The sequence below is a fragment of the Pimephales promelas genome, chromosome 5 (genome assembly GCF_988280905.1).
Source record: "Pimephales promelas chromosome 5, fPimPro1.hap1.1, whole genome shotgun sequence".
Taxonomy (NCBI): domain Eukaryota; kingdom Metazoa; phylum Chordata; class Actinopteri; order Cypriniformes; family Leuciscidae; genus Pimephales; species Pimephales promelas.
In genome coordinates, this window is record NC_142773.1 from 39,797,178 (window position 1) to 39,824,637 (window position 27,460).

General features: G+C 35.7%; 1 protein-coding gene across 1 annotated transcript; it reads left to right on the forward strand.

Moving 5' to 3' along the window:
* The first annotated feature begins 1,963 nt into the window (after positions 1-1,963).
* Positions 1,964-27,460, forward strand: LOC120481663 (interleukin-6 receptor subunit beta). Its single transcript, XM_089131529.1, has 14 exons — positions 1,964-5,697; positions 7,262-7,388; positions 10,157-10,335; positions 12,308-12,447; positions 13,745-13,904; positions 17,359-17,441; positions 20,953-21,175; positions 22,229-22,417; positions 22,919-23,017; positions 24,091-24,228; positions 24,315-24,443; positions 24,535-24,625; positions 24,809-24,890; positions 26,540-27,460. Exons 1-14 carry the CDS (start codon positions 5,625-5,627, stop codon positions 26,987-26,989), a joined length of 2,163 nt encoding a protein of 720 aa, XP_088987655.1. The 5' UTR covers positions 1,964-5,624; the 3' UTR covers positions 26,990-27,460.

Sequence of the window (27,460 nt, forward strand, 5' to 3'; positions counted from 1 at the left end):
TTGGGTGAACTAACCTTTTAATGACTCGTACATGTAAGTACACACTGATGGCCTAAGACACGAAACGAGCGGTTTGTGTGACAAAACGAACAGTATTTATATCGTTTTTACCTCGTGTAATCCAAGTGATCTGAATCAGTTGTTCAATGTCCAACTGAACCGAACTGAATCAGTTCAATGTTACGCCGGAAGTGATCGCTTGCGTGTCGTCACTCAATATTTACATGGAGATTTCGGAAGTTTTACCTTTTACTAAACATATTTAGATATACCGAAATCGTCTTCCATTCCGGTTTCCCGTATATCTAAATATGTTTAGTGAAAGGTAAAACTTCCGAAATCTCTGTATAAACAAAGAGTGACGTCGGCGCGCAAGCGATCACTTCCAGACCGAAGCGCCCGTGCCGTCAGATCATTTTTTCATGGCTATGATTACAATTTTAACTGTTTTATAATATTTCTCAATATTTTTATTTCTAGTGTTTGTTTTTTATTAATATATGCAGCATTGGTGAGCAGAAGAGACTAGTGATGTTAGTCAGGGTTTGTTGCTTCTAAAAAAAAGGACATTCAGACTCTCATATTCAACATGCAAAATTATTTCAAAAGTCCTATGAAGGCACTTCATGCTAAATTGAAATGTCTTCATCCGTGGGAAAATTCTACGATTTGCTCAATGACATGTTCCTGCAGATCTGAAATTGCTCCTGAAGTCTACCTGTCTACTTACCTATTTGTACGTTCGCTGATAAAGATCACAGAATGAATGTCATCAGTTCATCCGTCATCTAACCCTAACTTTTTAACCTTTATAATATATTACCAAAACAATAGCAGGGCCGGCCCTGACTAATTTGCTGCCCTAGGCAGGATTTTACCTGGCGCCCCTTGCATTACAGCCCATTTCACCCCATCATTTGTGTTGGTGATTATTTAGTCATATATATATATATACATAGCAAGAGCATTATATCTAGCATTCAAGTCAAGTCCCCTTTATTTTTACATAGCGCTTTTTAGCCTACAATACAGATTATTTCAAGCAGCTTTACAGTAATAACAGGAAAATAATGCAACAAAGTTTGCTTCTCCTGTACAGCAGATCTAGAAGGAAATAGTGTCAATCAAGCAAGTATGTGTTCAGTGATGGTTTATTTTGTTGTAATTTTTTTTTTACATTCATTTATGTTATTCTGTAAGACATTGCATAAAACAGAGTTATACTGCTTTTCCTTGCTATACATAAGGTTTTTAAAAATGTCCTCTCAAGGACATAACTGTTCAAATTGCTCACATAATTGATTTAAAGCATTGTATTTTACACATTTCTGAGATGAATAATCTTCGTCCCACCACCTTGGTTGTTTAGATGTACATTTATTAGTCAGAATCTGCCTGCTTCAAATAAACAGTCTGTCAAAATCATATCATATTTTCAAAATCAATCATATTTTCTTCCACTGCGGTAAAAATGTTACCCAAAAAAATTCCATTCGAAAAATAAGATGGTCTTTGCAGAAATTGCCTCTCACCATCAGTTCCCTATATTCAAATGTTATCCACGGCAAGACTGTCATTCTTTATTTGAATCCTTAAAGCAACCGTATTTGCTATATAGGGTAACCCTATCCACTATTGTATAGCCTACTGCAACCCTAGTAGGCTATACAATAGTGGAAAGTGATCAGAAATATCCACCTGTAAAATCTCAAAATCCCTACACTCTTAGAAGAAATGGTTCTATTCAGAAATGGTTCCATCCCCCGCTTCATATATGGAACTCCGAAATGGTTCTATATAGAACCTTTTTTTTTTTTTTTGGTAAAAGGCTCTATTGGCCAAGTATGGAACCCCACACTCTAAAAAATGCTGGGTGGTTTTAACCCAATTTTGGGTCAAATATGGACAAACCCGAAATGTTGGGTTAAAAATGTAATGTAAAAATTTAACCCAACGGCTGGGTTAGTCCATATCTTCCATTTACATAGTGTATATCTACGACACATATCCAAAAGACAGCGACCAGTGTTGACAATCACACAATTATCTTTTCATTTTCTATTCCATTCAAAATAGTCATTAGTGTATGGCTAATATCTCCCACGTGCATCATTGGAAATGTGGCGGTTATATGCAATATCCATTTACAGTAAGAAATTATTTTATATTCAGCAAACAGCAAATGACGTACAGTATGTTGTGTCATCTTAACTGAACTCATGAGAGACTCATTAGTGCTTCCATAAGATTGTTTTTTAGTGATAGAGATAGAGGGGAGTGAGTAAATGTCACAGAAAAATGTCAAATGAATGCTTCCACAACGTGTGTGTGATTGATATCACTTCTGTTCCAGGTTTTCATGGGAAGTCTTTTTTTCTCTTCACATGAAGAACTCATGACGTGCATTTTTGTAACGGTAAATGGAGACAAAAGTGGGTGCAGGCTGAAGGAGAGGCAGGGTCAACAGGCTCCGATTCACACATTTACTAATAAATCAAAAACCAAACAGGTACAGGGATGACAGGCTGGGGCAGAAGGTAATCACACACTCAAAACCAGGTAAATTGATACATCTGTGTGCAGTAAATATTCTGTAACTGCCAAAATGTGCAATTTTGTTTTAATGTAATTCTTGATGGCATGACTTGCAGAATTAAGCTTGCACATAATGAAATCATGTTTTACTATTTAATTTCTAGTAACTTAAACAAATAATTACAAGTAACACATTGAATTAAACATGATTTTTGAGTAAAAAAAAAAGAAGCATTTTCTTGTAAAACACACTTTAATGATCTTTCTTTTACAGTTTGAAATGTTTATTGTCACACAATACATATCGCTTCACTTATTTATTTATGAAAACAATCCAGCATGCTATTGCAAACATAACCCGTTTATTTCTTAGTTGCATCACTGTAATATTAAAAGTTGCTAAGTAATGTTGTGTTTGAAGAGCAATAATTGTGTTATTTCTCCTGACTGTTCCACAAACCACCATTTACGTATTCACTCCGGGGAAATGTGAGCTTCCTCTGAGCAGGATTCATTATTTAACATCCGTTTATGACAGGCTTTCACAAAAATGATTTTACATAACTACATTTCTCATTTGAATCTGTAATCTCTATTTACACGGTTTATATTTCACATTTATTTAACGTTTTACTGTTTTTTTATCACTCCATGTGACAAAAACAAATAGCAAAAACAGTTAACAGTGCCATGCCATGCAGAAAACAAAATGCAAGTCTTCAAATAAGCATTACGGCATGAATATCTCCGTATTCTCATTTTATTTGAAGCAGCTTTTTATAAGATGTTGCTCTTTGTTTGTCATTTTGCCTTTAATTCTCATATTCTGCATTGTTCCCAATTCCAATTAAGCAGCCAAACTTCGGTTTTTCAGTTCTTATATCTGAAAGAATCTCTCGAAATCAGCAAATTCAGGTCATTTGAAATATATGATTTTTTTTTCAGAAATCTAAAATGTTTGCTTTGCACTATTATTACATGCATCATTTTTGAATTTTTCAAGGATGGGAAGGATTTGTAACATTACCAACTATTAATAATAACCGAATGCACCTTTGTGTGTGTGTGTGTGTGTGTTCAGTCTATATTTGAGAAATATTCCCCCAGCATCACTTAAGTGTGTGTGTGTGTGTGTGTGTATGTGTGTGTGTGATTGAGTGAGTGTGTGAGTGAGTGAGTGATCACACAAATGCTTTGAGGTTGTGGTGTTAAGTGGGATTTGCAATTTACATCAATGTTTTCCATCTGATGTAGTTGAAAACAAACATGCCCCCTTTCTCTCTCTCTCTCTCTCTCTCTCTCTCTCTCTCTCTCTCTCTCTCTCTCTCTCTTTCTCTCACTCTCTCTCTGTCTCTCTCTCTTATATAAACCGCTCGAAACACATCTGATCTTGGTAAAATATCCTCTGAACATCAGCTGTGTCGTTGCAGGGTTTGATTTGACCATTTTCAATCAATTCTCTTTTCATAATTAAGACTCCTTAAACTGTTGCAGTTTTTTCTTCATTATAATTGTCAAATATATTAAACCATTATGGCCTTTTCTAACAGAAAGACTCCCACAACTATATAATCACACTAATGTTATGAAGTTCAAAATGATCAGAAGCTGCATAAAAAAACATGATTGCATAAAATATTCCGTTCTCTTAATAATCAGTGTGTGATGAGCATTTGTGTAGGCTATTTAAAAGGCTTTGTGAGTCATTCGAAGAAAAAGATGAACATAACTTATAGCTTAATCACACCGTTGCATTCAAATTTTAGGTTTGTTTTTATTGTAGGCCTATATTTATTATTTGAAATGAATATTTGATGCATAACCACTGAAAAAATAAACTATAGGCCTATATAGATAGATAGATAGATAGATAGATAGATAGATAGATAGATAGATAGATAGATAGATAGATAGATAGATGAAATGTTATTAATCAGATTCAGACCCCATTTTGCATCATTGTATTATTTCATCTATGAACAAATTAAATGTGCTTTTTTATTTGATTTATTTTTATTTATTATTGTTTGATGCATCGTTGAAATACATTTTTATAGGCCTATACAATATTTATATACGTTTTATTATTATTGTCATCATTCATTATTAAAATTTCATCAGACTCATTTTTGTCGTAGCTAGTGTATTATCCGCATAAGAAACATGAAAATAAAAGTTTTTTTTTTTTTTTTACGTGTATATCTCAGCTACGATACAGAACGACTTTATCCAGCCTATATAGCCAACTCCATATTAATGACGATAGCCTGTACAGTAGCAACACTCAACACACACACCTCGCTCCACACGCGTGTCTGCGTGACATCAGCGTCTGACATCGACACACATCACACCGTCATCACCGGACACTTAAAGCGCAGGCGGGAAATGTTGGATTCATCTTCTTCATCATCTTCATCCAGGACAGGTAAGTTAGACTCGCGCTCATGGCGACTTTACGCGGTTATTCAGGCTTTCGCTTTGTTTAGGAAATCCGCCATTTAAGTTGCTTCATTTGCGCTCTCATGCTTGCCAAATGTGAATCTGTTTTGACTGAACGACTAGAAAATATTAACGTTTTGTTTTGCTTATACTATTTACCTTCTAAAAATATACTTTTCTAGATTCAAACATGGACTATTTATTATTATTATTGCTTGTATGTGTGTATTTATATATCTACACATTTTAAATAATAATAAATATTATATTTTATTATTTGTTTGTTTATTTGTGTAGCCTATATTTTTTTTAGCCTCTAAAAAAATATACTTTTCTGAATCCATTCATCTTGTAATTCGACTCATTCTTATTATTCCGTTTATGCCTATGTATTTGAATATTTAAAGTAATATAATAATAATAAGTTGTTTATTATTTGTATTTTCGCTTTTGTTTTACTAAAGGTATTGGCTACTTCTCTGAATCCATACATCCAGTGCTTTTACACAGTGTGCTGATTTAATGTGGGGAATTGCGCAAGAGCTTGTCTCTGATCGAGTCTCTACTTGATTTATGAAACTATTCACAGTCGGCTCATCAGCTGAGATATCGAGATCTATCTTTCACAGACGGTCTTCGCGTCAGAAATGAGCCAACGGGCGCCTTCTCAAGCTGGACTCCTGCTCTGGATGTACGTACTGAACAAGTTCTTGGACACAGGTTAGTTTTTATAATGATAGGCTACATGTTTATGTACTTCTAAGTTAAAATGAGCGTCTTTCTTGGCCGTGTGTGTCAAAGTGTTAGTGTAGGCTATCTGTGATGTGCTCGAGTTAGTTATTATGGAGTGAATTATGTGCCAAAATTAACCAAACAAACAAACTCGATCTACGTTGCAAAGAAAAACTCGAAAAAAGCTCCTTTTCCGAGTTTGTTTGCGATTTTTTTTGTTGTTGTCAAGTTTTCCTTTGCAAAGCATATCGAGTTTGGTTGCAAACAGCTGGATTTGTTTGTTTAATTTAGGCACATAATTCGGTGCATATAGCTTAACCCAACAGCTGGTTTAACCACAGTTAGCGTGGTGGGACAGCCCCAAGGGGTCAGGTGTAAGTAAATGAATAAGGCACCCCAAACAATTCAGTGTCATGCTCTTCCAGTTTTTTTTAAGTTTTCTTTTTTCAGAAGAAAACAACAGAATTTCTGTAGAATCGTCACATGGCTTTTTTTTTTTATACAATGACTTTTCATATACACAAATTGTTGGTTTAACTTAAAAAAGTAAGTAACCTGGTTGCCTTAAAATTTTAAGTTCAGTGAAATGGAAAAATTGAGTTAAGACAATGAAGGAGATTGATTTAATCACCAGAAACTCAAAATATTATGTTATCTGACTACATAAATTATCTAAAGTTGATGTTGTAATTACAAATCATGAATTTTTTTTTTTTTTTTACAGTGATAGTGACTGAAAAACACCACACCAGTAGTTCATATGACTATTGTTAGTCATTCGCAAATTTTGATGAAGAACAGACCAGTATTTTACATTTTTATTCGCTGAAGATCTTTCAAAGCTATATGCAACATGTTTGTGGTTGTGTTGTGACATCATTCAGTGTGTGTTTCCAGCTCAGAGTTTCTTTGTGATTCCCAGCACTGGATTATTTCTTGCCCTTTATCTGAAACCTGATCGTACGGCTGGTTGTTTTGAGTTCAGTTCACTTGACACACACTCACACACACACTGCTGCAGGGGTTGATGCTCACCGGCTGCATGTTGTTGTTGCACACCTGCTATTTTTGTGTCAAAATGAGTTATATTAGGTGGTCCGGGGCTAGTTGTCACACTGAGGGCTCAATCCCAGTAGCTATAAACGTTCAACCAAAAGATCCAATGGGCTTTATGCCCAGCTGCACTACTTCCTGAACTTCAGCCAGCTCACTTGTTTCCTGCCATTATTGGCCAAATTGATTAATTCAGGTGTACCTGACCTCAGTAGTCATGGCAACAATAATCAGACACATTTGAATTAATCAATTTGGCCAATAATGGCAGACAGGAAACAAGGAGCTGGCTGAAGTTCAGGAAGTAGTGCAGCTGGGCATAAAGCCAATTACACACATGCTCAATACATATTAAAAAAAGATTTTGAACTACATTCTCAGGTCCAAGGATATTTACAAGATGTCACATGTTTTATCCGTTGTTATTTTACGCAATAAGCCCGGAGACACTTTCTTTGTGTTCAAAAAAAAATCATTAAACATGTGCTAACTCTCTCAGCAGCAGCAGCTTCTTTGACACTGTCCATCACGCAGTGTGTGATTCTGCAGTACATCAGCATCACCTGTTATTGGGAATCGAGCGACCACCACCTGAACGCCAGCAGATACAGACTGCAGATTAACAAGTAAGACATTTCACACTAACAAAACCATCTAAAATGTATTAGCATGTTTATGGACTGTAACGTACACTTTTTATCATCTTAAAATGAGGTAAATACAACAACTACGGAAGCCCTGAACCGCAACCTAAAAAAAAAAAAAGTCAGTAAAAAAAAAAAAAAAAAATCTGTAAAAAAAAAGAAAAAAAAAATCTAGCATTTCGAGATTAAAGTCGAAATGTTTCGAGATTAAAGTCGAAATGTTTCGAGATTAAAGTCGAAACATTGTGCATTCATAACAGTGCGCGTGTGAAGTCGAACTGCCATGGATAAACACAAAATAGTAGCTTTTTACTTTTATCTGAATTACTTATCTTACTTTATCGTTATAAAATATAATACGCCGGAATAGACTTTAGCCTATAGGAAAACCAACACGGAAAACACTTTTCAGACTGGATGGAGAAATCCAGCTTTATGAATGAATGAATGAATGAATGAATGAATGAATAGGGCATTTATATAGCGCTTTCATATATGCCTACACTCAAAGTGCTTTACATTAAATCTTAGGAAATCACAGGATCCGGCCAAATGATTGGATACAGAATGATGCACTTAAAATGTATCCAGGGCGTATTTACGTTGAAGAGTGAGACCGAACAGTTGTTGTGTTCTCGACCCAGATAGTGTTGACTAGACGAGCACGAAAACACCTCAGAAACACTGCCAGTAGCACGTGCGACGTGTGTAGAATTTTGTTGAAAGCCCAGATAAAAGTAAAAAGCTACTATTTTGGGTTTATCCATGGCAGTTCGACTTCACACACACACACACACACGCGCGCGCGCTCTGAGCCAGTGGACGCGCACTGTTATGAATGCACAATGTTTCGACTTTAATCTCGAAACATTTCGACTTTAATCTCTAAACATTCCGACTTTAATCTCGAAACATTCCGACTTTAATCTCGAAATGCTAGATTTTTTTTTTTTTTTCATATTTTTTTTTTTACTGATTTTTTTTTTTTTTTTAGGTTGCGGTTCAGGGCTTCCGTAAACAACGCATCATTATTGTGTCATTATTTATTTAACAAAAGTAAAGCTATGGAGAAGCCTTGTGGGACAATCCTATGATTCATTGATTCCTGTCATCATTTACTCCAAACCTGTATGGATTTCTTTCTTCTGCTCTACACAAAAGAAGATATTTTGAAGAATATGGCTAACCAAACAGTTGATGGACACTATTTACTTTAATAGTATAGAATAAAATATTATGGAAGTCAATGGGGCTTCGGTTCGGTTAACAACATTCATCAAAAGATCGTCCTTTGTGCTCAGCAGAAGAGTTTGGAACGCTTAAGGTTTGTTTTTGCGTGAAGTGTCTCTTTAATATCTGATACCATAGATAGTACCACCACAGTACTTAGATATTTTAATCACATGTTCTTGCTGGTTTTGATTGGCATCACTTCTGTCGGCCAATATGCAAATTTGTGCCCGTCATCGAAACTGATCATTAAGATCATCAATGTTTAATGAAACTTGTTGAAGATCCCTGCATTAAAAAGTCCCTTCACATTTAATTCGTTTTTTTCTTTCGAAATTAATTTAGGGGCTTTACAAACTGGATATCTTGAATTGAAAGTGGTTAATGATCGTGGTTAAGGTCGTGTTGAGTGGATAGAAAAACGATAAATGAAACAATCGGTTTAAGTTCTGTTTTCACATTTACTCATTGCAATGTTTTGAACGTTTTCTTTACTTGCTATATAGATGAAACACGTTGGTGTTTCATTACAGGTTCTTCAGATCAATGTTTTGATTTTTTTTTAAAGGATCTATGATGCAGTTTTACAAAGTGTTGATTTTGTTTCGCGCTCTACTAGAATAGGTTTTCATGATTGAATTTTCAAAAACACATATTTTAAACTTTGCGGGACCTCTTTCCCAGTCTGTCAGTAACGTTCAGTTCAGCCCCTCCTTCTGAAAAGCACACTGTGCTCTGATTGGTCGGCTGCATGAGTGAGTTGTGATTGAGCCTGTTTCGGAAATGCCACCTGCAACTCAAACAGGCTCCGCCCCTTTATTTTGCATTTGCCGTGAGGCGGGAATTATTTAAAGCTACACTGTGTGATTTTTACCCCCATCTAGCGGTGAAAAGGTATATGACCATCCAGTGATTATTAGTTTCGATTTCGAACTCCTACGGTGGCCAATGTAGTCCAAGATTAACATGGCTTCCAGTTCGACGTCGTCCATGCGAAACGTAAACGCGAAAGGCGAAGCTTGAATTAAGGGCGGGGTATGTCCCTCTTTGGCTAATGTACTTTCAAGATGGAGGGGCAACATGGCGACCGACATTAGAACCCCTTACCCGTATGTATTTTCAATGGCATATTAAACACTCACGAGAATACTTTATTACTTGAATGAACTAAATATACATTAATGAGCACACATATTTTTGAAAGGACTAAGTGTTTTTAGCTAAGAATAAACTAAAAGAGTTACACAGTGTAGCTTTAAATGAGGAATATTGAGGTGTGTTCGCTCCTGGAAGAAAACTCAAGACTACAATGGAGGCGTTTCAGGGAGTTCAGAAACACTGACAGAGAATAACTCAGACTAGAGAGACTCTGTTCTTTGTGTCTTTGCAGACCTATTTCATGCTCAAACAGCAACATTACACACTAAAGAAAGCATAAGGCCCCTTTAAACCACCAGTACCCAGTTGGCTCTTAACTTGCAAGCATGTAAGTGTGAATATTGTTGTGTTATTCTCCACAGAACCCATTGTGAAAGCAAAGAAATCTTCAACAATGTGGGTGTCTGTGAAACCAGAGGGTCTAACTGCTCCATCCAGCTCAGCACTTCAGCGTTACACTGTTTCCGTGCCGACGTGCTGGCGTACACACACGCTGGATCCATGCGCTCACCGCTGTACTTCTTCAACGGTTCTGAATCAGGTACAACACTTCACTGAACAACATTAATCTCTGCGCCGACTGTTGAGGTATGAACACTTTGGACATAGCATACCACTATACAAGTCTTACTGTACTATTTAGGGTGTATATGAAGAGTTCAGATGCAAAAGCCTCTAAATGCCATTTGAAATTTTCTTCTTTAATGATGATTTTTATCAAACTTGTATATTTAAGTTCAGTAATTTCACTTAAATAACAATTAATAGGTAATTATCATTGCCATTTAATTGAAATTACTGAACTTAAATATACAAGTTTGATAAAAATCGCCATTAAAGAAGAAAATTTCAAATGGCATTTAGAGGCTTTTGCATCTGAACTCTTCATATTGTGCCTAATAACTTACCCAGAAAACCTACACTACTGGTGAAAAGATTGGAGTCAGTAGGAAATTAACACTTTTCAGCAAGGATGCATTGAACTCATCAAAAGTGACAATAAAGACATTTGTAATATTACACAAAAAAAATCAGTTTCAAATAAATGCTAATCTTTCTGTTCATCAAAAATCCACAGAAAAAAGTTTCCACAGAATTGTAAAGAAGCACAATTTTGCCATCGCAGGAATAAATTGCATATTCAAATAGAAAACAGATATTTTTACATTTAATAATATTTCACAATATCGTGTTTTTACTGTATTTTGAATCAAATAAGTGCAGCTTTAACGATCCCAAACTTGTCAACGGTAGTGTATATATTCTACATATCTAGCATGTTAAAGGAGTAGTTCACTTTTGAAAAAACTTTTGCTGATAATTTACTCACCCCCAGGCGAAAAGAAATTAAGGTTTTTGATGAAAACATTCCAGGATTTTTCTCCATATAATGGACTTCAATGGGGTCCAAACGGTTCAAGGTCCAAATGAGAGTTTCAGTGCAGCTTCAAATGTCTTTAAACGACACCAGACGATGAATAAGGGTCTTATCATGCGAAAAGATCGTTTATTTCAAAACGTATTCCAAAAATGTAACTTTTCTAAGGACAAATGCTAGCCTTGCTCTATTCTCTGAGGCGCGTTTGTAACGTCACGTAATACGTAATTACGTTCAAAAGGTCACGGGCGACGTAGCCGGAAGTACAGAATCAAAATCGTCCGACATCGTTGTTTTTCCTTTTAATTCCTTTTTTTGTAAACGGCGTTTGAGTTGGTTTGCACGTTCAACCTATGCGTTCAACTTGTAAACACTCTGACTGTACTTCTGGCTACGTCGCCCGTGACCTTTTAAACGTAATTATGTATTACGCGACGTTACAAACACGCCTCACAGAATATGGCAAGGCTAGCATTTGTCCTTAGAAAAGTTACATTTTTGGAAGAAGCTTTGAAATAACCGATCGTTTCGCATGATAAGACCCTTATTCATCGTCTGATATCGTTTAAAGACATTTGAAGCTGCATCTGAAACTCTCATTTGGACCTTGAACCGTTTGGACCCCATTGAAGTCCATTATATGGAGAAAAATCCTGGAATGTTTTCATCAAAAACCTAAAGTTCTTTTCGACTGAGGAAAGAAAGACATGGACATCTTGGATGACATGGGGGTGAGTAAATTATCAGCAAAAGTTTTTTTCAAAAGTGAACTAATCCTTTAATGTATTAAATGTTAATTATCCGTATCTAGTCATCCATACAATTTTTTAGCAGTATGCTAATATTCAATTCTGCCATTGTAACAGGTCAAGGTTGGTCGTGACAACGCCAACAACAAGCCATGAATAAAGTCAAGAGAACAAAAGCACACATGCACGCATTGTTTATTCCTTTCATACGATAGTGACACATGTCTCAACAAATGTCATTATGCAAATGACTCATTTCCATCAATTATGATGTTTACAGTCAGTGTTCATCATTCTTTGCACCTGTGTTCAGTGCCAAGGGCATTTCTGACCAATAACCTGTTAAAAGAGTTTTTTCTTTACTATGTTTTCTCTCTCTATTGCAGTGAAACTTCCTCCCCCACAGATTACACATCTCAAGCCATCAGCTGGATGTTTGCATGTGGTCTGGGGAATGACTGAGAGCTTCATCAAGGATGAGGAAATACACATACGACTCCAAGTGGAGTTCACGACACATGACCAGGTTTATACACTCAGGAACCCCATACTAATACTGTTTTTGACCCCCTTTCGCCTTCAGTTCTGCCTTAAAGGGTTAGTTCACCCAAAAATTAAAATTAAGTCATTAATTACTCACCCCCATGCTGTACCAACCCCGTAAGACCTTCGTTCATCTTCGGAACACAAATAAAGATATTTTTGATTGAATCTGAGAGCTGGATCAGTCCTAGATAGACTGCCTAAGGGACTGGCTCTTGACGGCCCATAAAGTCATTAAAGAAAAGGTTTAAATATTCCATGTGCCTACAGCGGCTCAATTATAAGTTTATCAAGCGACGAGAATACTTTTTGTGCGAAAAAAACATAAATAACGACTTTATTCCACTATTCCATTACTTCCTTATGGGCGCATGCGCGAGAACTGAGACGAGGACGTTCTCATTCGTCTACTTCTTGTTACCGGCTGCTCCGCTTAGGAGTTTTATCGCCCCCTACCGTATAAAATGATGATCCATATATAAGGCGCTCCGGATTATAAGGAACACTGTCGTTTTTTGAGAAGATTAAAGGCTTTTAAGTGCACCTTATAGTGCGGAAAATACGCACATTGAAAAGCGTATGTACAGCGCGCATCTTCCTCTGCTTGTAAACAGAAAGTTTTGCGCTTCCAGCTATATCAGCACATCATCCTATACGGTAGGGGGCGGTAAAACTCCTAAGCGGTGAGCAGCCGGTAACAAGAAGTAGACGAATGAGAACGTCCTCGTCTCAGTTCTCGCGCATGCGCCCATAAGGAAGTAATAGAATAGTGGAATAAAGTCGTTATTTATGTTTTTTTCGCACAAAAAGTATTCTCGTCGCTTGATAAACTTATAATTGAGCCGCTGTAGGCACATGGAATATTTAAACCTTTTCTATGGGCCGTCAAGAGCCAGTCAGTCTATGTAGGACTGATCCAGCTCTCAGATTCAATCAAAAATATCTTTATTTGTGTTCCGAAGATGAACGAAGGTCTTACGGGGTTGGAACAGCATGGGGGTGAGTAATTAATGATTTTTGGGTGAACTAACCCTTTAATTCTACGTGGCATTGATTTGAACAAGGTTTAGAAATGTTGGCCCATATTGATAGGATGCACATCCAGGGCACGAAGCTCTTTTTTGTGTGTGAGAATTGTCTGAGAAGTGACATAATTGCGGATTGGCCTTTAAAAGTATGCTAAAGTGTGCCTCTTTTTCAAAAAGGTTAAAAAAAAATGTTATTTGAATACACAAAATATTATTTGTCGGTTATTGAAACTCTCTCCCATGATCATGTAGACTCGATCACAGACTATACCAGCGTTTTCCAATGAGACACTGGAGCTCTGTGACTTACACCCTGGATCCAAGTACACGGTGAGACTGAGAGCTCAGGACGATCGAGCATCCGCCCACTGGAGCTCATGGACCTCTGAAGATATCACCACAGCGGAGAAAGGTAAAACTCAGATGGGTCTGACAGAGAGCGCGGCAGGGATGACGTATTTCTGTAGGCCAACCCAGAAGTTAGCACAACTGGTCCCACAACAGAGACCCAATTGACCAATGGCTAAGCCACGCCCCCTCCACTCACTCGGACAAACACGGCACGGGCGCTATGGCAGCCGTCACAGTAGGAGACATTTCACAGGAGGCAATTGGTGATTTTTGGAGACAGAAAGATTATATATCATCTCGAAGTCACCTAAAGGGCCTTAACTATACATTGGAGGGTTATATTAATAATTTTATTGTTGAGAAGGTCGATAAAAGCATCATCTCCAGGCAGAGATGTACAGGTCACAGTGTAAACGTGATAAACCTCATATCGTTGCCATCACCGTTTGGTGCTACAGTATTTACACGAATCATTTAGCACAACATTGTTAACATTTGTTATCTCGGTTATTCACAGATATACGCTAATGAAGCTAAGTGACGTGATGTACAACGCAGCTAGAAGCTAACGTTAATCTTTTCTAATTTACGTCTAACTTTAGACTAACGTTATGTTAGAGATTTTAAATATAACGTTCAAATACGTTGTTGACTTAACTTAGAGCAGATGTCGACATCCTTGTTTAATTTATCCGCGTTTAGTTGGTGTTGTGGTCTATTGCATAACTTAATCCAGAGCAGACACTTTTCTCAGTTGAGATGTGGCTTGGGAAAGGGTTAAAAATACATACCATCGCCCAGCCTCTCGGGAACCTAGTGTCGGAGTTATATGCACCTCATGCACACCGTTTGACCATTTTAAACTTAAAATCACAAGAAAAAACGAATGAACACTGACTTACTGCAATGCATTTCAATTGACGTGGAAGCAGAGAATGTCCGAGTGCATTGGGTTAGCTGCGCACTGTGATTGGCTCATCGCGTTTGAGGGCGTGGCTTAGCCATAGGTCAATTGGATTTTTCCATTGGCGTTTGGATGATTGTTTAAAATAAGAGAAAGGTTATGATTCTTACATGTTTTGTTCATCATGATACTCTTGACAAATGAATTCTGAAGCCTAAATTCAATCGGAAGTAGCTAGACGTAGGCTATAAACAAACTACACTACAAATTTCTCCACTTTGTTTGGAAATAGGCTCATTTTACAACTCCCCCAGAGTTAAGGTGTTGAATTTTACCGTTTTTGAATCCATTCAGCCGATCTCCGGTTCTGGCGGCACCACTTTTAGCGTAGCTTAGCATACATCATTGAAGTGCACAAGACCATTAGCATTTCCCAAAAAAGAAAAAAAATGACCAAAGTGTTTCGATATTTTCCATCGGTCTTAGTCCACGATGAAACTACTGAAGAGTCAAGTTTTAAATAGGAAAAATATCGAAACACTTTGGTCATTTTTTATTTTTTTTTTACCACTAGGGCTGGGCAAAAAAATCGATTTTTCGATTAATCGTTTTTTAAAATGTGTTCGATTCAAAATCAATTCTCAACGGCCGGAATCGATTTTTTCCATATAAAGGGCTCGCGGACGCGGTGCTGCATCTTCTCGTCTCTCTGCACTAATCAAGCGCCAAGCGCTGCAGCGTCGATACACACACGCGTTTAGGAGTCGGGACATGACGGAATATTCACTTAACAATCGGGCCTGCATTGCATCGTAACCTATCACGTCTTTTTGAGTTTTACAAGCAATGTTAAACCATCCCGTGCTCGCGCACTCTCAGAGATGTCTTTCACTGCGTGCACAGTAACGTTACAGCCTAAATCTGCCTCACAAACAGCTCGCCAGAAACAAAAGTTTTATCCCTGGATTATATCACTTTAACAGTTAAAACACGCGACATTATGTCAAAACTCTGGTCTTGGTGAGTAACCTCCTAAAGACAGTCGGTAATGTCTTAAATTAGCATTAAACGCGTGTGACAGAAAGTTAATGAAACAGTAATGGATTCGCGCACTAGTTCTTAAAGTGAACGCAGCCATTTGTGTCAGTCATTAATTCTGTTGTCATAACAACAGAATATAGTATTAATTGTAAGCAATCAGAATTAATAGCCTTTGTATGGACTAAAAAGACTATCCAGTGTTATTTTACATTGGATTACTTTATTCAGTTTCTGTAGTATTTCTGACATACCCAAAAAACCACCCCAAAATGTCTCTTAATTTGTGTCTTTATTCTATTGTATTTATTTGTGCTACTTTTTTTCAATTTAATTCAAAGATTGAAATCAAGCTTCCATACATAAACTCTTAAAACAAAAATAAACAAAAAATTACATTACCATTTAGGTAAGATCAATGTAAAAAAAAAAAAAGTCTAAATATTGATATATTTATTTATCTATATCTATCTTAAACATAAAATAACATGATACTGTTTGATCAAGCTGTGCGACTGTTCTGACTTTTTTTGCATATTGCATCAAAATCCTGTTTATTCTCTGTATGCATTTAGTGTACCTAAAATAAAAAGAGTTTTATATACAGGTTTATGGCTCTTAATTTCCTTGTATTAATTAACCACTAGTAAACTTATGTCCGCTGTTCTTTTTTATAAATATAGGATTTGTATTACATCTTCATTATAGTCGAATCGAGAATCAAATCAGGAATCGAAATCGAAAATTGAATCGAGAATCGGAATCGAACTGAGAGCTTGTGAATCGAAATCGAATCGAAATTGAAATGTGAATCGATACCCAGCCCTATTTACCACACAAAACTTTATCTGCTGAAGCAAACGTGAATCGACGAAAACACGGATCAACATCGGCAGAGCGTTTGAATTATGGAGACCTCCTCTATTTTTATTGTGATAAATTACACGTTTTCAGATATGCTAAAATGAATAATGGTAAACTGTATGAGACATGAAATGAACACAAAAGACTGTTCCAGGATAACAAAAAGTCGGTGCTTTAGGATTTCACTTTTATTTTATGTTTTAGATCTACTGTCTAACATCACTCATCCCACTACTATCATATTGTCTATAATACACACTTCCAGACTTGTTCACTACAGTAATGTTACTTCCTACAATCTTACTGTTGCACTGAAATTGTTCCGTCTTACCGTTTTTTGTTATCATATTATACATTCACATATGTTGACATTGCTGATTGTGAAAGATTCACGAATAGTTAGTGAAATGTCTTATGCTAGATAACACACAAATGTAACGTTATCATGGTACGAGCATCGAGCAATAGTTCAGTCAAGCTGATTAAAATAGCCTATTATTGTATTGTTGTAGTGGGAGTTTACATGGTTTCCAGCATGTTGTGTGATGCTTTCTCCGGTGTGTTGAAAGTCTCAGTGTGGCCGTGTACCATGAGCGCGTTCTTGTAAAAATTGGTCGCAATCTGAAACATCACCGATAGAGGCCGCTAAAAAATACATATAGCACCTTTAAATGTGGTCATATGATGAATATGAGTTATCTTTCCTCAGCCCCGTCTGCGGCTCCTCGGTTCTGGAGACACATCCAACCTGCAGAAGAAGCTGGAAAGAGACGCCTCACCCTGCTCTGGAAGGTTTGCTTTTGTTCTATAGAAATCTGTTTTTAAATATACATGATGAGGGTGTGATTCAAAGGATGATTGTGAAAGGCAGCTAAAGCACCGAGCCCACAGAAAAACAGGCCCCTCCTTTAATACAGCATTGTTGTAGTTCTCAGTTATTTTGCGTTAGCTTTTTATAAAGTTGATTCACCTGTAATTCCTTGAAATGACAATTAAAAACAGACCCAAACGAGTCTGTTGACGTACAGCACGACGTTATTGAGATATCTTACTTTGATTGCGGACTTTATCTTGGCACAATCTGAGACATTTCAAATCACTGGGGACTTTTTTTTTTTCGCAGGGGAAACTATATTAAATATCATCGAGAGGCATTTGAGATGTTAAAAAGGCCTAATTTGACCATTCTGGATGTATTTATTGGAAAATGTTTTGATCATTAATATTTAATATATGAAGAGTTCAGATGCAAAAGCCTCTAAATGCCATTTGAAATTTTCTTCTTTAATGATGATTTTTATCAAACTTGTATATTTAAGTTCAGTAATTTCACTTAAATGGCAATGATAATTACCTATTAATTGTTATTTAAGTGAAATTAATGAAATAAAATATACAAGTTTGATAAAAATCATCATTAAAGAAGAAAATTTCAAATGGCATTTAGAGGCTTTTGCATCTGAACTCTTCATATTGTCCCACTTGGCATACAGACAAAAACAAATCAACAGCATAAATATAGAGATCAGATCAGCGACTGAATTAAAAGACTCGTTTATACTCATTTACTTTGCTTATGGCTCAATGCATTTCCCTTTTTAACAACACTCTTTCACATTTTCCTGTCAGCTTAAATCTGACAAACAGCACGACCACATCCTGGCCTGGTATGGCTGAATGTAGCACCTGATTTAGTGATTAGACAATCTGTAGAGTATTGAATCTCTACTAACTTTTTAAAAGAGATAATTGATAATCCTGTTAAAAATGACAACGGTATGACTGTTTGACACAAAATGTCAATTTGAACATATCAACAAATGCCAAATGGGTTGAACAAATGTCTTTTTGAACATACATTGAAAGTCAATGGGGTCCAATGTAAAGTATCATCATCGACAACAAAATCTAGTCCCAGACATGTCCGTACCCACATTTACTTGTTGAGTTTTATGAAATGATAGTTATTGAAGCCTCAGTTCAACTTAATAGGTTTTAATATGCTGTTTTGTCTCTCGTCTTTCACTGTTTGCAATAACAATTGGAAGGATAATAACCTTAGTCAGAATGACTCCAGGCTCACAGATGCTGTGATTAATATGATCTGGTGTGGGGTGAAACGCCTCATTCTGTCGCAGAGGAACATTTGAAACAGGAAATGAACACAGAACCCAGTGCTAATTAAAGACATAAGTGTGCCATGCATCCTTTACATGTTTGTCATTTTCACTGCTTTATAGTCATTTAGTGTGGATGAACTAAATCATGACTAAATCTCTTCTGATAAACTAAGTAAATCCTTATTATCTAAATCAGGGATTTTCAAACTGGAAAAAGTTTAATATAATTTAACAAAATTATGTTTCAGGGCTTTCATTTAAAATGTTGGTGAGACTTAACAAAGTCTTTATGTGTAATGCATTATAAAGGCATTTATAATCTTTTATAATTAATTTAATTTAACCCTAAAACCGTATTCTGGACAAATGTGGGCAAAATAGTTTTGATTTATTTAAAAAAAAAAAAAAATACTTCCCTTGATCTGAGCGGTACACGACTTGGCTACTTTTCCTAAGTTTGCCTCCTGAACACACACAATTTGTTTTTGACTCAATTTTACAATGTTAAGGGAGTGAGAAAAACTCCTTAATCGTGTATTTGGGTCAAAAATGGGCACCCATAGAAATGAATGGGAAAAACTGTAATTTAGAGCACCCCAGTCAGCAAAGTCACTTCATCTTTAGGTTTTAGCTCTAAGAACTTATGGGAATGATATTTTAATGTAGTTAAAAAAAATTATAAATAAAACATAAAAAATAAGCATAATTTACATAGAAAATATGGTACTTTTTTAATTAAATAAATTAAAAAAAAACCCAAAATAAAGAAAAACACCATAAATGGATAGACAAAACTTTATCAAAGACAGTGATATAACATTTATAATAAATAAAAATTCCTCTGTGCCCACAATTTGTCCACAATTACAGGATTAAGGGCTATTAAGTGAATACGGTTTGAGGGCTATACCATGCATTATAATATTTGCAAATTCTTTGCTTGTTATGTGTTTTTAAAGCATTATACTTTCTATACTTGCTCTGCAGCTGTGGCTGTGATGAAGGGGTCAGTGTTTGTCTGCTTTTCATGACCCTTTCAGCCCCTGCTGGTAGATCTTGTAACTACACTATCTGCCTGCATGTGCATCTTACTCCAATGACCTGCTTTAAAACTTAACTGTCACCGTCCCACAGGTGGGACGTTTGCCACTATATTTTTAAAACAATAATATCTTAGTAAATACCTTAAATAATATTGACAAACTATATATCATTTGAAAGCTTACAATCTCTAGTTTCGATATTTGGCGACTGATTTTCAAAATATATTACAGAGGAGCCATAATTTATCAATATAAAACAAGATTATTTTCATACTCATAAGGCGTGTTCAGACCTTTATTTTAAAATAGCAGTAAACAAGAAAAATCATGAAAAAATGGTAGATGCCTCAGTTTGTTTTCATGCCAAAAGTTCAAAAGATAGAATCCATTCAATTATTTTGGAAAAAAAAGGTCTGAAAAGTTTGAAATATCAAGAAAAAAATAATAAATTCACCATTTGTGACGTGGCAGCTATAGCTATGACTTACATGCGTGTTCTTTGTATGTGTTTCTTAGAGGTTCAATTCATATCAAAATCTGCCAAACTTCCCATACTACTTCTGAATAGGATCTATACTTCAGAAATTGTATGAAAATTGTGAAAATAATGGTTCATATCACTCAAAACACGAATGGAAATGCAGGCGCCCTTATATGGGCAGTAATGGAGTCTGATTGTGCCCTAGTGAAAAAGTTTGGTACTGCGCTCAAACAAAATCTTACTGAAAGCTCATTTTTTGAGATATCGACCTAAAATTTGAAACACAACTTGTTCAGATTTTTGGCTTTGATCTTTCTGCCATTTTAGAGTAGCCCAGGTTTTGAAAATATATATTTTATGTAAAATATGAATAATTAATATTTTTACATTGTACATTTCCATAAACTCAAACTTCTATAACTTTTTTTCTGTGTCACTTTCTTAATTTATTTCACTTCTACAAAAATCTGCCAAATGTCTTCTTTAAAACAAGACCAATCATATGTCTATATTCCAAAGCGTTCTTGAATTACAACCATTTAAGTTCAAAATGTGCATTTTCATGTCTATTCAAAAAAAAGGGGGGGGGGGGGGGTGACAGTTAACAGGTTAAAGCATGACTAATTATTCATAATAATTAACATCTGTGTGTGTTTCAGCCTGTCTCCTGGCCTGAGGTCAATGGTGTTGTGCTGAGTTACTCAGTGTCCTGTCACAGTGAGCTGGATTCATCTCAGTGGACCTGCGGCGCATTAAACGCATCCAGAAGCTCCTGCGTCCTCGCCGTCTCAACCGACCCCTGTCACTGCAAACTGACGGCTACCAACTCTGCCGGGACGTCACCTCCAGCTCACATCTACATACCCGCGGACACAGATGCAGGTAAATCACTGATGTGATGCTTCAGTGGAATTGATGTGTTGGAAAATGCACCACTGGACTGGTTTACATGGTTTCTAGCTGGTCCAAACCGGTGGTTATTTATGGTTGATAGTTTGCAACCATACGTTTCTACTTAATGTGCATCACAGATGTACATATATCATATTTGGTTAAAGGATTAGTTCACTTATCAAAAAACTTTTGCTGATAATTTACTCACCCCCATGTCATCCAAGATGTCCACGTCTTTCTTTCTTCAGTCGAAAAGAAATTAAGGTTTTTGATGAAAACATTCCAGGATTTTCTCCATATAATGGACTTCAATGGGAACCAAAATGGTTCTAGGTCCAAAAGACTCTTTCAGTGCAAACTGCAAACTGTTCAAAGGGCTTTAAACGATTCCAGACGACGAATAAGGGTCTTATCAAGTGAAACGATCGCTCATTTAATAAATAAATAACAAAGTTTAAGTTTTATAAGCTCAAATGGTCGCCTTGCTCTGTTCTGTGATGCGCGTTCGTGACTCTCCTGTTCATCAAAATGAACGAATCTTTTTCTGAGTCAATTTGTTTGTTTCGTTTGTTGAATGAACCAATGACTTGGAAAAAGATTCGTTCATTTTGATGAACGAGTTCAAACAGGAGAGTCAAAGTGAACAATGTGTTATAAATGTTATATTATATCATATTAAGTAGAAAAGATAAGTTTGATTGTTTTGATTGTTTTTGTCATTTAACTCAAATTAAAAATAAAAAGAGAAAATAATCAAATGAGAATACGCAGCTTTCTTTTTTTTAAAAGTATTTCATTCTCTGATTTGTTTAAAAAAAAAATAGGCACCGCAATTTTTATTTAATATACAAACTTTTTTTCATTGAATATTTTACAAAAAAAAAAAAAAACTAAAAAAACAGCAACTTCCTTGTGGACGTCTAATGAAATAGTGACGATTAGATGGGAAGTTCTGCACAAGCATTCATAAAACAAAACATCATTATCAGAAACCTTACGTTCATTAATCCCAAATTTATCTCCCATTTCCTGCCCCGGAAGAACTCCCTCCCCCTCAGAATTTCAGCGTCACCCCATTGGACGGCACTCGTCTGAAGGTGGAATGGACAGCTGCACTGAACCAATCAGAGAGCGGCTTTGTGCTGCAGTGGAGTTCTGTGCCTCACAGTGGACCAGCTAATCTGCACTGGGAACATATGAATAAAACTGCAAGAAGTTTTAATCTCACAGGTCTGATCCATCACTTATACTCCTATAGAATGCGCACTAAGTCATTTTTTGTTTGTTTTTGCTGGTCGATATGACAGGGGCCTGTTGGTGTGGATCACAAGTTCATTATTAAAGTTCATAGACTTCATTTCATATTCATCTTTCATAAGAAGTACTAAGTTTTCCTTCTATTTCGTCCTGAAAAAAACATATTGTAGGGTGACCAACTGTCCTGTTTTCCCAGGACAAGTCCTGTTTTCAAATAACAATATATCAATTTTCTATCCATACAGAGGAGGCATAACCTACTTTAAATGTATTGAAATTAATAAGGTATCTTTGAGTAAACTTCGAGTATCATTTGAGTAGGCCCATCTGTTTGCCGGGCCGAGTGTCCTGGTTTTTGGTAATCAAAATATGGTCACCCTAACATACTGTCGTTTTTTACCACTCATAATCATAGTTTAATCAAATAACTCGAACAGTATGGTTTTAGTCCACGTCTGTGTGTGTGTGTTTTAGGTCTTCTGCCAGAAGTCCCATATAATCTGTCAGTCGTGAGCCTGTATGGGCGACGAGCAGGAAGTGACAAGTCTGTCATTGCCTTCACACAGGAAGGAGGTCAGATGTTATTGAACTTTAGAGAAGAACAGGGCTAGTGGGATGTTGAACTGTAAGGTTTTGAGTCAAAAGTCCAAATACATAATTGTATTTCTATTTAGATGAAAAGCCATTACATGTGTTGTGGAAGAATGTATATATATATATATATATATATATATATATATATATATATTATTCAGGGCTGTGCAAAAATTAATTGCGATTAATCGCATCCAAAATAAAAGTCTGTGTTTACATAATATACTTGTGTGTGCTGTATATAATTATTTTGTATATATAAATACACACACATGCATGTATATATTTAAGAAAATGTGTTATTCATATATAAAATATTTATATTTATATAATATAGATTTTGTATTTATATATAAATACAGAATTTAAGCGCAAATAATTCTTGAATATATATATGCATGCATAGGTATTTATATATACAAAATAATTATATACAGCACACACAAATATATTATGTAAAGACAGACTTTTATTTTGGATGCGATTAATCGCAATTAATTTTTGCACAGCCCTAATATTAATATTTCATTATATATTAAATATGCAAGTATATTATATATTATATACATAACTCACCTATAGGATTATTTAACTGTAAGGTTTTGAGTCAAAAGTCCAAATGCATAATTGTATTACTATTTAGATGAAAAGCCATTACATGTGTTGTGGAAGATTTATGTATATAAAAGTGTATATATATATATATGCAAGTATATTATATACATAACTCACCTATAGGATTATAAAAATTTTAACTTTAAGTTTTTTACTTTAAACTTTCATTAATCTTTGGAACACAAATTAAGTGAAATCTGAGAGTTTTTATGCATCTCCATTGACAGCTACACAGTATATTAATATTAATAATAAAAAATCAGTGCAGCTACTCATGAATTTGCATTGCATTTGACTACTCTACTCATCCGTCCAGCTCATAGCAATACCGGTATTTAAATATCAAGATGAACACAATGAACAGTGTCTGCTTATGTAGTTAAAGTAAGTCTGTAAGTGTAAACAAAATGCTTTACTGATGTGTTCCTGTGTATCAGCGCCCTCTGTCGGCCCAAAGATGACAGTGCTGAAGACGAGCAGCAGCGGCGTTGTTCTGAAATGGGAACCTGTTCCTATTGAGAAACTTCATGGCTTCATCCAGCATTACACTGTTCTGTACAGTATAAATGGCATAAGTAAGACGCACACCTTTTTTTTGCAAAATATTGAAAGCTTTATTTCAGAACAGAGCTTTTATTTTTGAGTTTGTGTCTATTTGAAGGTGAGAAGGTTTACACTCGTGCTGAGCAGATATCTCTGAGTGGACTAACAGCAGGAACATATAACATCTGTGTAATGGCTCACACTGCAGTAGGGGGCGCCGCTGGGCCGTGGCACATGGTGGCTGTGGGTAAGGATGACACCATTTGATATATTCATGCATGCCTGCATAAACACAATGTTATCTTTAAACCTGTCTGTGTGTGTGTGTGTGTCCAAAGGCCTTGAGGATATACAAGTGATCCCCATACTGCTATGCTCACTACTACTGAGCTTTCTGATACTAATAATCCCATTATGCTTGAGAGTGAGGTAAGATCATTTATAAATAAATCATGATTCAGTTATCAAATCTATCCCTTCAAGGAGAGCATTATTAAACATGGTCCAATATTTACACTTTGCAGTGCAGTGTGTGTCAGTGTTTATTTAATATGATAACATACTAGCATGCAGTACTTATTGTCTCTGTATTTATGTTTTTTTTTTTTTTAGGATTAAACAGTGTCTGTGTCCGACCGTACCAGACCCCTCAAAAAGCAGCTTGTCCGTCTGGTCCAACACTAAACCATGTCAGGTAAACACAACCCTAGTTATAGTTATTCAGCGTGGTCAGGGATTCTTCGATGCTTATAGGAGGAAATATATACACCTCTTGGTATCAATATTATCTTAAACTTAAAGAATAATGATAATATATTCTATATAATATATTCTATATATTCAAATAATTTTTGGGCGGATTAATTGTATCTCTTGCTATGCATATTCCCAATATTAATGTCCAAAGATGTGGCCTAAATATACGGAAGCCTATTGCATTCACTTTAATTTTCTCAGAATTATGAGATCATTTTTCATGGAAAAAATGTTTTGCTCTGTTTTTCTGATTATCTCAAAAACTCAGAAATTCAGAAAAACAGACCAAAAACTTTTTTTCCATGAAAAATGATCTCATAATTCTGAGATTATTAACTCGTTATTTCAGAAAAACAGAGTAGATTTTGTCTATTCAAATGTGAATGCAAAACACTTCCGTATAAAACATGTAGTATATTTAGATATTTTTACTGGAAAACATATAACAAAAAATGTTAAGGATGGAAATAATTTTTGTATACAGTACTCAGTTTCCACTAATACTAACAATTTTTAATAGGACTATAAAACGATTAATCGCGATTAAACGCATCCAAAATAAAAGTTTGTGGTTACATAATATATGTGGGTTATTTATAAATAAAATATTTATATTTACATATAATATAAATTATATATAAATCTAGATACAGTATATACATGAAAACATTTCTTAAATATATACAAGCATGTGTGTGTATTTATATATATAAAATAATTATACACAGTGCACCCACATATATTATGTAAACACAAACTTTTATTTTGGATGCGATTAATCGTGATTAATCATTTGACAGCCCTAATTTTTAATAAAGTTTTGTCAAAAGTTGGTGTACTCGGTTAGCAAGGACGACAACAGTGTCAGAGAAAAATCATCCACAACATGAAATATGAATGAAGTGAAATCCTGGTAAATACAACTTGGGATCAGAATATATATATATATAATTAGTTTGGAGTTTGAAATAAGTAAGGAAGTTAATTAATAGTAAAAAGCATATTAGAAATAAAAAGTAATGAATTAAAACAGTTTTTTTAATCTGTATATATTTCCACCATATTATTATTTTTATTGTATTTTTGATCAAATAAACACAGCCTTGGTAAGCAATATAAGAAACTTTTACACACACACACACACACACACACGCACACACACACACACACACACACACACATACATATATATATTAGGGCTGTGCAAAAATTAATTGCGATTAATCGCATCCAAAATAAAAGTCTGTGTTTACATAATATATTTGTGTGTGCTGTATATAATTATTTTGTATATATAAATACCTATGCATGCATGTATATATTTAAGAATTATTTGTGCTTAAATTCTGTATATATATATATATAAATACATAATCTATATTATATAAATATAAATATTTTATATATGAATAACACATTTTCTTAAATATATACATGCATGTGTGTGTATTTATTTATATATACACAAAATAATGATATACAGCACACACAAGTATATTATGTAAACACAGACTTTTATTTTGGATTTTTGCACAGCCCTGAATAATATATATATTCAAACTACAGCAACTCTTCTATGTTCAACAGCATAAACTTACGTCCACCATGAGCTCCATCATCTCAATCGGTCAAGCTGCAAGCTATCAGGATTATGCTGGGAAAGACTACGTCCCAGTTCAGGTATTAACCTACCACACTGTTCCACATGACGACAATGAGGCCGAAACCAAGACCGACGGCACTGGAACACACCTGGACCCCAAACCAGCACCAACTCAAGCTTTCCCGACACATCTCCTCAACCAGAGCTACACCAAACCAGACCAAGTCATTCCTGAAGACTTGAAGCCCTCCTCGGCCGATCTCTTGTTTGATTCACTCTTCAGCTGTGAAAAGAATCCAGTAGATTTAGACCCCTACATCCATGAGTCCCTGAGCTACGCACCGTTTGTTACACTTGCAGACGCAAACAGAACTCCTGAGCACGTCGAGTGTTCGCACTTCCAGCAGGTTTTACCGGAGGACACCAACATATAGTTCATCTCAGCGTAAACAACGAGTCCTACGTGACTGGGGTTTCACAATCCCACTCTCTCCAGCCAGCCCGCCAAAACATGTGCCCTCATATCAAACACCATCTTTGTGTGCATTCTGATGGACAGATATACACAGGCTGAGTAAGGCTGGTTGGGACATAAAGCCAGATGCAATGGAAACTGTCTGGTGTAGACAGCCTCAGTTCATTATAATGGCGGTGGATTTACAGACGGTTCAAGAGATTGGGACTGCTCACTGTTGACCTAGCAGGAACTGCTTATCCTCCTGTCAGATCTCGTCGAAGTCAAGGTCTAGTCATTTCCACATGCGATACCTCTCACTAAACCACTTTGATCTCAAGAAAGAAAAAGATGCACAAACCACTGATACCAGTTACAAACTGCATGGAAAAAAAATGTGCCAGGTGGGAAAATTGCTTCTGTCGCATTAAAATATTTTATTAAAACTGTG

Excerpts from the sequence above, each read along its gene's own strand:
- LOC120481663 (XM_089131529.1), top strand. The coding sequence starts at position 5,625 with ATGAGCCAACGGGCGCCTTCTCAAGCTGGACTCCTGCTCTGGATGTAC. Across the intron at positions 12,448-13,744 it reads AGTTCACGACACATGACCAG|ACTCGATCACAGACTATACC; the intron begins GTTTATACACTC and ends ATGATCATGTAG. Across the intron at positions 24,891-26,539 it reads CCAACACTAAACCATGTCAG|CATAAACTTACGTCCACCAT; the intron begins GTAAACACAACC and ends TATGTTCAACAG.